The following is an 11,384-nucleotide window of genomic DNA, read 5'->3' on the forward strand; positions in this document are numbered from 1 at the left end:
ATTATAAATCTGATCATGTTTTGACTTTTATACATTCTGATCACATGACATGTGAAAAAGTTCTAGCCAGCATGAAGAATAAAAAGTACCGATTTTCTTTGTTTAGAACCAAGCTGCTCGTTGCTGGGCGGACGTGACATCAGACTATTGAATCCTATTGGTATATTAAAGAAAGTTATTTACGAAAAGGTAAGTTTTGGCTTTCACTTACATCAATTCTGTAATATTTCTCTACTTATGATGGTTTTCTTCTTCCCTCTTCAGGGTAACCTGGCCTTTTTGGGGGTTTTTTGGGGTTTTTTTTTTGCTTTGTTTGCATTGACCATGACACTGAAAGTTGATATTCAACAACGATGAGAGTTCTAGTTCCTGTACTCCGACTCAACCTGCGACAGGATTAAATCCCAAATTCCTGGGTTTGAGTGTTTTGACCAAGATGAGGGTCATATCAATTGATCGATATTTGAAGGACAAGTTTTCTAGCCACATTTTTAAACATGAGTTTGTTTTTTTTCTGCAGAAGACGACAGTTAAATGGTTAAAGAAGTTGTGTATTCATGTTATTCAATAAAACATATAACAAGGAATGAGGTGAGTAGAAAAGTACCAGAAGACAACTGAGAATAAAAACTTTGCGGCGATAGGGTTCGAACCCACGACCCTGCTGTTAATGACAACTCCGCATGGCCGTGAGAGGGACGCTCTACAACCTACGCCATCCCCCGTTAAAAAAAGTGGTATTAAGCGTAATATCTAATATCTATTTTGAACGAGTCCCTCTCCCGACTATTTGAGGTCATGGATTCAACACACAAACGTCGCGAAGTTTGTTAGCTAGGAGATAATCTTAATATCTCTATTCTCAACACAAACATATAACCTCGCGACGATTGAGACATTGAGTAAGAAAACATAGCAGCTTAACCAAAATCTCAGGACTGAAAATTCAATTGTTATCATCTAAGCCACCCATTTTTAGACGATGGGTCACATTTGAACTTTACAAATCACGTATTATTAATAAATTCATCCCGATACAAAACCGGTTTGATGCGATATGTGACATGTCTCTGATAACAGCAACTTTATATGTGACCCACCGCCTAAAAACGGTATTATGTCGGAGTGGTCTGAGGGAATAAATGAAACGTTGTGAAGCGCATTAAGCATGGTTTATCCTTTGAAATGTATTTTATAAATGTTTAAATTTATCTATTTTATTCTTTTAAAAAATAAAGTAATAGTAAAACTCAAAGAATAATAAGATAAAATATGGAGAATGAAAACCCACTCTGGATTGAAGCCACCAGGACACTTCCCGAAACATCAGATCGGAAATGGAATTTGACCATTGATGCAAACAGACTTATTTGCTTACAATCGTTATCCGACGTTCTAGATAATTGTGATGATTCTTTCTCTTTTTGCTTCAGTTTACATTCAAAACACTGGAAAACTCAATATTAATCGCTCGTCATCCCCGTCGCACATTTTAGATATCGATTATTTGATTTTATCGTCGTGTTATGATTCTCTACTTAAAACTCGTCTTTTATCTTCACGCCTGTTTTTGATGCTAGTAGTTTTCAGTTGATTTATCGAGATGAAAACAACACCCAGGCAGAAGAGGGCAATTTCACGGCTCGCCTGGTCTCTCGCTCACACAAGGCGAGGTTTTTAATGTGAATTCAAGTGTGTGAGCCGACGGAAAGTAAGTCGCGTATCATCGGAACACTCTCATAGCCCAAGTGACCAAATTGAACAAAATATTTGGAACTATTAAAAAAAAAAAAAAAACAAACAAAAAAAAAAAAAAAAACAAGGTCAAAATTTTATTGAAATTTTATAGTAACAGTTTAGGTTGGTGCTATGCGTTTAGGTAAAAGCATGCATGTTCTATCCGCTAGATGAATTGTAACAACACAAAAATCCATGTGAAGAGTACAGGGGAAACACCAAAGATGTCCTCTTTTTGAAATGGTTACGTTTGCCTCCCTGTACTAATACAGGGGGCTAACATTTCCCCTCTATAAATATAAAGCGAGAAAAAAAAATACCAGTAAAGAGTTGTGGATGTTGTATTTACCAACGTTATCATTAAATAACCGACATAAACGATCTTGATCATCAGGTCCCGAGTTCAAACCCATATGTCGGCACATGTTTACATTTTTCAAGTAGAAAGGCATGATCAAGGTGTGCTTCAGCCCACTTTAAGTGGAAAAAGTTAAGGACAAAAGCATTTGTTCGAGAGAGAGAGAGAGAGAGAGAGAGAGAGAGAGAGAGAGAGAGAGAGAGAGAGAGAGAGAGAGAGAGAGAGAGAGGGGGGGGGGGCTCTTCTCAGAAGACTGTTTCTTGTCAATGCTACAACTGACATTGCCTCATGTCTTCAGCTGCATTAGTAATGTTTGAATGTAATTAAAAAATATAATTTGTCGCTTTGAGAGTTTTCTCATCCCTTCCCTTCCTACTTATTTCTAGCTTGCTCTCTTTGTTTTCTTTCCCCCCCTGGGAGTTTAAGAGTTTCCTTTCTTACTCTCTCTCTCTCTCTCTCTCTCTCTCTCTCTCTCTCTCTCTCTCTCTCTCCGTCTCTACCTCTCTACCATGCATGTCTGTCAATGAATGTGGCTGTAACATATTTAATTAATATGCAGTAATTCAAGTGGGAAATCTCAGTGCTAGATGCCATGATCCCCTCGACCACAAATCAAACGCACATGTACGTAAACGTATCTCAAGGGTCAACTAGGCATGTATTCATCAACCAGTCAAACTGGGCTGATCTTCCGTAGTCTGAAGAAATAATGGTTTTTTAGGTTTTGGCCAGAAAACGTCCTTCAAATATTGATCGATTCAATCACCCTCATCTCGTCGAAAACGCTCAAACCTGGGACTTCTTCTCAGACTTACTCGAAGTCCCATGTTTGAGAGTTCTTAATGAGATGAGAGACAACATTTTGTCCGATCGAGATTCTAAGGATGCGTTTCCTGGCCAAAATAAAAAGAAAAAAAAGTGTTATTTCAGAGTACGGCAGCGATGTACCTTACTCATTCATCTCTTTTTGGAAGGTATTCAATGAGAAGTGCTTGAATAAGAGATGGCATCAATGATGAATGAAATGCTTGATTGGCCTTTGAGGATGAGAAGTATACAGACGCGCATTTTTAAGCCTCTCCTGTGTCAGGCCGTGAAATGGTATCTATTAGTAAAGGTAGAAACGTGCAACTAAGAACAAAATGCTTACAAATTAGAACATGCTCTTCAGACATGTATTCAATTAGAGAAATTCTGATTGAGATCACGGTCACTCTCTTGTGTCTCAGGGTGTTTTTAAACTATAAATTTGTGCGGTTATGTGGTCTAGTGGTATGACACTCGCTTCCGGTCCTGGGTTCGAGCCTCGCTTAGTTTAGTCCTTGGAAAAGGCTCTTTATTTACATTCTCTCACCGTACTCAGGTGTAAAATGAGTACCTGGCCGTTAACAGCGTTGTCTATCCGAAAAAAATTGCAATATCGCCTTACAGGCGTCGTGCCATGTCCTACATGTTAAGTGTTGCTGTCGGTCAGGAACCCCTTGTAAAGCGCTTTGATCACGTTTAGTGGATATTGTGCTATATAAAAGCTTTCAAGTATAAGTATATAAATCTGCATTGAACGCATGTTGAAGGATCTGTAAACAACATCACATGTCAAAACTTGTTTCCTATTTTATTTTTATTATTTAAGATCAAAAAAGAATTTTCAATACAAACTTGTCCATCTGCTACCTCCCATCCCAAAATACCCCCCAAAATGAAAAATTGTTGTTTTTTTTCTGTTTTGGCCAGACATGTTTTTATAGAGTGAGTGGAATTGACGTCACTAAGCTTTTTATGATTGTTTTTAGACCGCCAATCGGGGCGATTATTACCAGATAGACACTCGAGTTTTGATTGGTAGGGACTGCATGAAGCCTGGGATCGTTAAAAAAATGGGAACTGTTTCCACACGAAGCTTTTCCACATTTTTGTTGGCACTCAAGTTGTCACACGCATCACAAGTGAGACTTTTGTGGATATAAAAAAAATAGGATAAAAAATCCCGCAACATAAAGGATAATACAGAAATGCAATTTTATTTACCATCACTCATAGTCCTGCAGATATTGCCAGTGTATGTAGCATTGTCGATATCAGCCAGTAGAATGGTCCATTGAGGATAGACAGTTCTGTTCGTTCTGACGACTAGATAGTGCTGGGTCTTATGCACTGTAACGTCCCTGGAGTGAGTTATGAAACTGTAGCACCATGCGCACGCATGGATTTTGAATTCTTGGAGGGGATACGACCCAAACTTGCTGCGGCATAAGGATTGTCGCTGGCCTGTGACCACCTGAAATAGATGAATGAATACGATTTAGATGTACAATGAATTGGAATAGTAGTGGTGGTGGTGGAAGCAGCAGCAGCTGCAGCAGTAGTAGTAGTAGTAGTAGTAGTAGTAGTAGTAGTAGTAGTAGTAGTAGTAGTAGTAGTAGTAATAGTAGTAGTAGTAGTAGTAGTAGTAGTAGTAGTAGTAGTAGTAGTAGTAGTAGTAGTTGTAGTAGTAGTAGTAGTTGTAGTAGTAGTAGTAGTAGTAGTAGTAGTAGTAGTAGTAGTAGTAGTAGTAGTGGTGGTGGTCTAGTGGTATGACACACGCTTTCGGATCGGAAGGTCCTGGGTTCGAGCCTCGCTAGGTGCATAGTTGAGTCCTTGGACAAGGCTCTTTACTCACATTCTCTCGCCGTACTCAGGTGTAATGAGTACCTGGCCGTTAGGAGCGTAGCGTTGTCTCTGTCCAAAAAGTGTAATATCGCCAAACAGGCGTCATGTCCCGTCCTAAATGTTAAATGTTGCTGTTGGCCAGGGACCCCTTGTAAAGTGCTTTGAGCACGTTTCGTGGATATTGCGCTATATAGAAGCTCAAAAAAGCTCAATTTCTAGTAATAGATTCAATATTAATCTAAGTCATCTATAATAATACGATTTATCAAAATGAATTTTAACCCTCTCCTTACCAACTATAGGATAATCGTCACGTTCGTTACGATACAACCAACATTTCTCTTTTTCATATTTCTTTTGTACATCATAAAAGTTTAAGAAAATGAACACTGTGTTGTAGAGCAAGTTTTGCTACATAAATTATTTATCACAAGAACTTACTGCTATTATTATGTTTGAATGATAAAAACTCTATTTTTGTGTTAGTTGAGTGAGAAGTTTTGGGGAAAATCCTGAAAATGGCTAGTAAGGAGAGAAAGTAAAACAAATAAATATATTGAGTATGAAGGGAAACAAATTGAGCAGAATAAGAAATATTCGTTGTCTGAAGTTAAAAACAAAACAATACAAGACTCCTGCTTCTCAAGGAGAAAATATGTTTTAATTTAAATTTTACGAGCTTCAAACTCAAACTTGAGCATTTATATAGAACAATATGCACTAAACGTGCTCAAAAGGCTTTACAAAGGGTTCCTAGCTAACAGCAACACTTCACATGCAGGACATGACATGGTACCTGATATTACAATTTCTATTCTGACAGAGACATTGCTGTTAACGGCAAAGTTCTCATCTTACACCTGAGTAAGGAGAGAGAATGTGAGTAAAACGCTTTTTCCAAGGACTCAACTATGCGCCACTCAGAGCCGGACTCGAACTGGACCTGCCATTCCAAAAGCGAGTGTCATACGACAAGACCAGATAGTTGCACATGCTAAGATTGAATTTAAAATGTTATTCAATTTATTCAATTTTAATTTCAATATTATGATTTAGTTTATTTATTTCTACATATCTTCACAAAAATTTTAAGTACCTAACGGCAGTTTGCACTTTACACATTTTAATTTAATTTTTTTCAGTGAGCACTTTTAACGGCAAAGTGACGTTTAATAAGTTTAAAGCCGTCACTCCCGAAACCACTTCCCTGCATATTATCTACTTCATATGTTCACGACCCAGCCAATTTTAAACAACTTTTCATGAATTAAACAGCAAATTGTAGAAAATTGTCTTCTGTTTAATACCACACAGATAACCAATTTTCCATAAAATGCGACATATATTTCATTTTCCAAGAGCACGTCACAAATATATAGACGGAAAGAAATTGACGCCACTCAGCTCTTTGCTATTGTTTTCAGCCAGCCATTTTTATGAGTAGTTCTCATTAAATTCTATCAATCAGACTATGAACCTTCAAGGTTACACATAGATTTGTGTGTCGGTACGTTATATCTGTCTGGCGGTTGTTGTGAGTATTTTGGCTAAACACAAAACATCGAGAGATGAGAAATACCTAAATGTCTGAAATGTAATGAAATATTGAATTCTGCCACGAAAAGTTTGCTCTAAAAACAGTTCAAAAACGATTCATATTTTATAAACATTTTGCTGGAAGAGGTTGCCATTGGAAAAATTGTTTATTTCAATTTGAAAAATAAATAAAGTGACAGCTATCCGTTTAAAAAAAGCACGCGACCCACGTTGCATCAAATCAATATTTTGTAAGGTTGATTTTAATGCTGAAAGTTGAATTTATAGTTAGAATATATAAGATTTAGCTAAAATCAAAGCGCTCCCATTTGAAGGTCTGATAACTGCACATAATTTACAGGCTTGATTTAACGTTTTTGTAATGGGCATGCATTTTTTAAAGTTTTCCGGCTGGGCGCTGTTTTGAGTAATTTACTTAAACGCATAGAGCGAGATGCTTTTTGTAATAATTGGGTCAATTATATTAGCGTTCGGTTCTTTACTTTTCTAGACCCTCTATATCAAGTTTAATTTTTGTTAAATTGTTTGGTCATTTTTATATCTGCAGATTTCATATATCGTAAAGTGATAGCTATTTAATTGAAACATAAGTAGATAAATAAAAAGAAATCATTTTTAAAACAAACCCAAAAACAGACCTAAACAAACAAATGTATGAAGCTGTGTCAAAGTTTGTTTTCGTAAAATTCTCCAATACTAAGTCATTTTGAAAAAATACAAAGAAAAAACAAAAAAACTAATAACAAAATTTGTTTTCATCAGTTTTTCTGGGTTAAAGAATGAAAAGAAAACCCCCAAAAACTGACGATCTAGCATCAAAAGAATAGTAGTTATAGCTTTTTAAGGTGTTGAAAAAGTTAACAATCTGTTCATACTTTATAAAAATCCTTTAATATTTTTTTTCTACTATTCTATTTGTGATAAGTCGTAAGTTGTTTTTGTTGATTTTTCATTATCTAACCCCCCCCCCCCCCAAAAAAAAACTGACGAAAGCGAGTTTGTCATTAGTTTTACAAAATGGCTTAGTATTGGATTATTTTTGTGGCGAATGTTACGAACACGACCTTTTGGCACAGATTAAAAAAAAAATACATTGACATAAAGATGGCACAATTAAGATGTCTCTGATTTCTGGGGTTTAACATACTGATAATGTATTCATAGGACAGTGTGGCTCAGCGGTACGTTCTTTGCTTCGTACCCGAAAGGCACCGAGTTCGATCACCCGCCGCTGTGCTGTGTGGCCTTGAGCAAGGCACCTCGCCCTGCCAAGCTCAATTTTTCGGCGCTTCACTGCGGAATAGTCCATAGAGAGAAATTCCCCCTATGGGATGAATACAGGGAATTTTATTTATTTATATCACGTCATTTTTCTTAACAGTTTTCAACGAGTTGTCGGATTTGTTAAATCACCTCAATACCCAAAATCAAGCTTACATCTGCCTTAATTTTGTTTACATAATTTAAAAAAGATTACTGATATGGCGTTTTGTTTTATTTTATCTCCATAAAGAGATCCATTCACACTTTCATACTTTATATATATAAAAGAATATCTTTTAAAATGCGATGATTCACACTGTATACGGAGATAACCCGAGGATAAGTGTTGTGTCAATACTTGAGTAAATAAACGTGTGTTGATATCAATTAAACATGATATTCAAGTAAATTCATATCATAAAACAAATGAAATATGATCTTCTTCGAGATGCACATGTTTGCACTCGTATCCGATATTCAAGTTGAGCAAATATCTATATTTACAAAAGTAGATACAGAAAACAAAAACAGACAGAGAAGTAAATGATATATAAAGATAAGAGTAAAATGTATACTTGAACCATCGCGCCAAAACGGTATTACGAGGAGGGGAAAAAAGAAAGCAAATTATAATTTCCATAATTAAAATGACAAGTTAAAATGATATTTGAATTTTCGTCATATGAATAAATCATATTAATTCTCCTCAATAAAACATTAAAGCTGAATCCAACGAGCACATATTGGAACAAAAATGATTATAGATGGAACGTAGATGACGTCAGTCAGGCCTTTCTTATTACTTTTTGTCATCCGCGTTTGTGAATAATTTTCACTAAACTGTATTAACTAAGCTATAAACGTTTAAGGTTACACATAGTTTTGTGTGTTGGTCCGTTATGCCTCCGGATGGCAAAGTTGTGAACTTCTTAGCCAAGCGCAAACTATCTATAACAGCTTCGAAAAAAAAAAAAGAATAAAATACCAAACACGGAACGTTTAATTTCCAAACCTTCTTCAGCTAATAACAGAGACAATGCATCACTAAAATCGAGGAAATCGTTCTATGAATAGGTCACTATTTCAAGTGTGATGTAATTATATTTTGTTGGTGTTATTATTGACTGAGGAAGGGATTTTGAGACCGAAACGTTTGTGTTCGGTATTTTGTTATTTTTGGTATTCTGCTCTTTTTCGAAGCTGTTATTCATTTTTGTTCATTAATTTTTTTAAAGTCTATAGCTAAGTATCACTTTGACGTGTTCACATACTTGCAGGTTTGATAACAGAACGCAATAATTATTATGGGCTTGATTTAACATTGTTGTAATAGATAACATTGTGTGTTAGTTTGAAAGTGTATTTTCCAATACAATAATGAGCCCATAACAGTTTGCGTTGTCAGACCTGCAAAATAAGTATACGTTGGTTATAGAGTATTTCCATTACAACAATGATTACATAACAGTTTGGGTACTCAGACCTGTAATTAGGTATACATCGGTTTAACTGCAAGTTTCATATTTTTCACTATAAATTCGATTTTTAGTTTTTAAACCATCCCGATATAATACCATTGTGAGACGATATTTCACATTTTTTAAAACTTGTTTCAGTCCCGTCTATATTCAAACTCAACGGCGCATTCCAAGATAATTTGTAATCTTATTTAGAAAACACTTGAAAATAGCTTTCTTCGTTTTATTAGTTGAAGGATAAAATCGCAAGAGTTATCCAGGTAACTTTATAAAAATACAGTGCACATCAAAGTAAATAATAATAATAATAATAATAATAATAATAATAATAATAATAATAATAATAATATTAATAATAATAATAATAATAATAATAATAATAATAATAATAATAATAATAATAATAATAATAATAATAATAATAATAATAATAATAATAATAATAATATCGGGTTATCTCGTCAAAACGGATATTATCGCATACTCTAAGGACATTGTTATCGTGTAGAACACAGCCAAACTCTGAAATTAACAACAAGTATTTAGAATTTTGGCCTGAAAACTTGTTCTTGAAATATCAATCGATTAGAATGACCCTAACCTTGTTAAAACTCTCAAACTTTGGACTCCCATGAAGTCCCAGCTGTGAGAGTTTTTGCCAAGATGCTGGTCAGTTTAATCAATCAGTATTTGAAGGACGAGTTTTCTGGCCAAAATTTGTAATAAACTTTGTGGATTTTTTCCTCTTCAGATTACGGCAGTAAGGACTTTGTTATCATGTACAACAGTCGTTAAATCTTATGTTTTCAGCAGTAAATCCTCTTCAAAGTCACAAAAATAAAGACCAACTTTCTTGCTTTGCCGTAGTCTACTTTGAAATATAAAATCCCTTATTAAAAATAAATATTGGACAGAAAACTCGTCCTTCAATAATCGATTGATAGACATGACCTTCGATTAGTAAAAAAATATGAAGCCTGAGACTTCAAGGAAGTCCAAGGTTTGAGAGGTTTTTAACAAAATAAATTGAAGATCATTTTTATCGATCGCTTTTTGAATAACGATTTTTGTGGCTAAAATCTTTAAAATGTTTTTGTTCAGAATACGGCAATGCTCTATCAAACTAATATAATGTACAAGATGGAACCTTTTAAAATCCACTACAGACTTTCACTGAAGGGAATCTTATAGAAATTGTATTTTTTTTATTTTTAAAATTACTTATTGCCTCTTTGAAAGTATCACATTGGGGTACTCTTTAAAAGCAAATATTTTAGATTTTGACCAGTTGTGAACGGTAGGGGCTGCCTGCATTCTTGCATCGTGAATATACGTGAAAACACAAAGAGTGAAAATGGAGAGATTTAAAAAAAATAATTGAGCTTTATATAGAGCAATATCCACTAAATGTGCTCAAAGTGCTTTATAAGGGGTCCCTGGTTAACAGCAACATTTAACATATAGGACGGGACATGACGCGGGTTAGGCGATATTACAATTTTTCGGACAAAGACAACGCTGTTAACGGCCATGTACTCATTTTACACTTGAGTGAGATGAGAGAATGTGAGTAAAGAGCCTTTTCCAAGGACTCAACTATCGCCGAGCGCGAGGCTCGAACCCAAGACATTCCGATCCGAAAGCGAGAGTCATACCACTAGACCACATAGCCACACAAAAATATTTAAATAAGAGTTCGGAAGGGAAAAATACAGACAATAGACGATTCGGGTAGAAACATTCATGCTCCAACCACCATTGACTACAGACGATAGGAGTTATATTGCATTTTATTTTATTTGTTTTCCACGTTAATTTGTTGTGCTGACGAAGGGTTTGTACCCGAAACGTCCATTGTCTGTATTGTTCCCACCCAAAGCCTCTACACTTTCACTTTTTCGTTAGATTTTGGCCACAAAACGTGTCCTGAAAATATCGATCGATTAAAATAAGCATTATCTAGCAAAACAATCTTAAACCTGGGACATCCGTGGAGTCTCAGTTCTGAGAGTTTGTAACAAGATAATGCTCATTTTAATCCATCGTTTTTTGAGGGACGGTTGCCCTGGCTAAAATATTAAGTACTTGAGCTGTTATAAAGAACTATATCCACTTAAGGGGGGACCTGTAGTCAAAAATCCATTTTTGATTGTAATGCTAATATTGCTATTCCCTTGTTATTTTAAGGTGGTAGGAGGTCTAATTTGATGATTAACACCAAAAAAAGCCCAAAAAAAAAATTTTTTTAGACATAGTGAGAAAAAATAGGCTAAAAATAGACCAAAAATCCCAAAATTTCTTACAGTAATGCAGCCAAAACCAACAAATAGATCTCTTCCAAA

The 11,384-nt window shown here is 35.3% G+C and overlaps 1 protein-coding gene across 10 annotated transcripts in view; it reads right to left on the reverse strand.

Moving 5' to 3' along the window:
* LOC144965725 (calcitonin gene-related peptide type 1 receptor-like) overlaps positions 1-11,384 on the reverse strand; it is a 264,118-nt gene that overhangs the window by 107,441 nt on the left and 145,293 nt on the right. For all 10 annotated transcript variants that reach the window (XM_078901363.1, XM_078901356.1, XM_078901362.1 and 7 more), the window contains one exon: positions 4,124-4,373. In XM_078901363.1, coding sequence (XP_078757489.1) covers positions 4,124-4,373 — 250 coding nt within the window. The remainder of the gene's footprint in view (positions 1-4,123; positions 4,374-11,384) is intronic.

This window comes from Berghia stephanieae, chromosome 2 (genome assembly GCF_034508935.2).
Source record: "Berghia stephanieae isolate SIO BIC M18660-M18661 chromosome 2, UCSD_Bste_1.3, whole genome shotgun sequence".
NCBI lineage: Eukaryota > Metazoa > Mollusca > Gastropoda > Nudibranchia > Aeolidiidae > Berghia > Berghia stephanieae.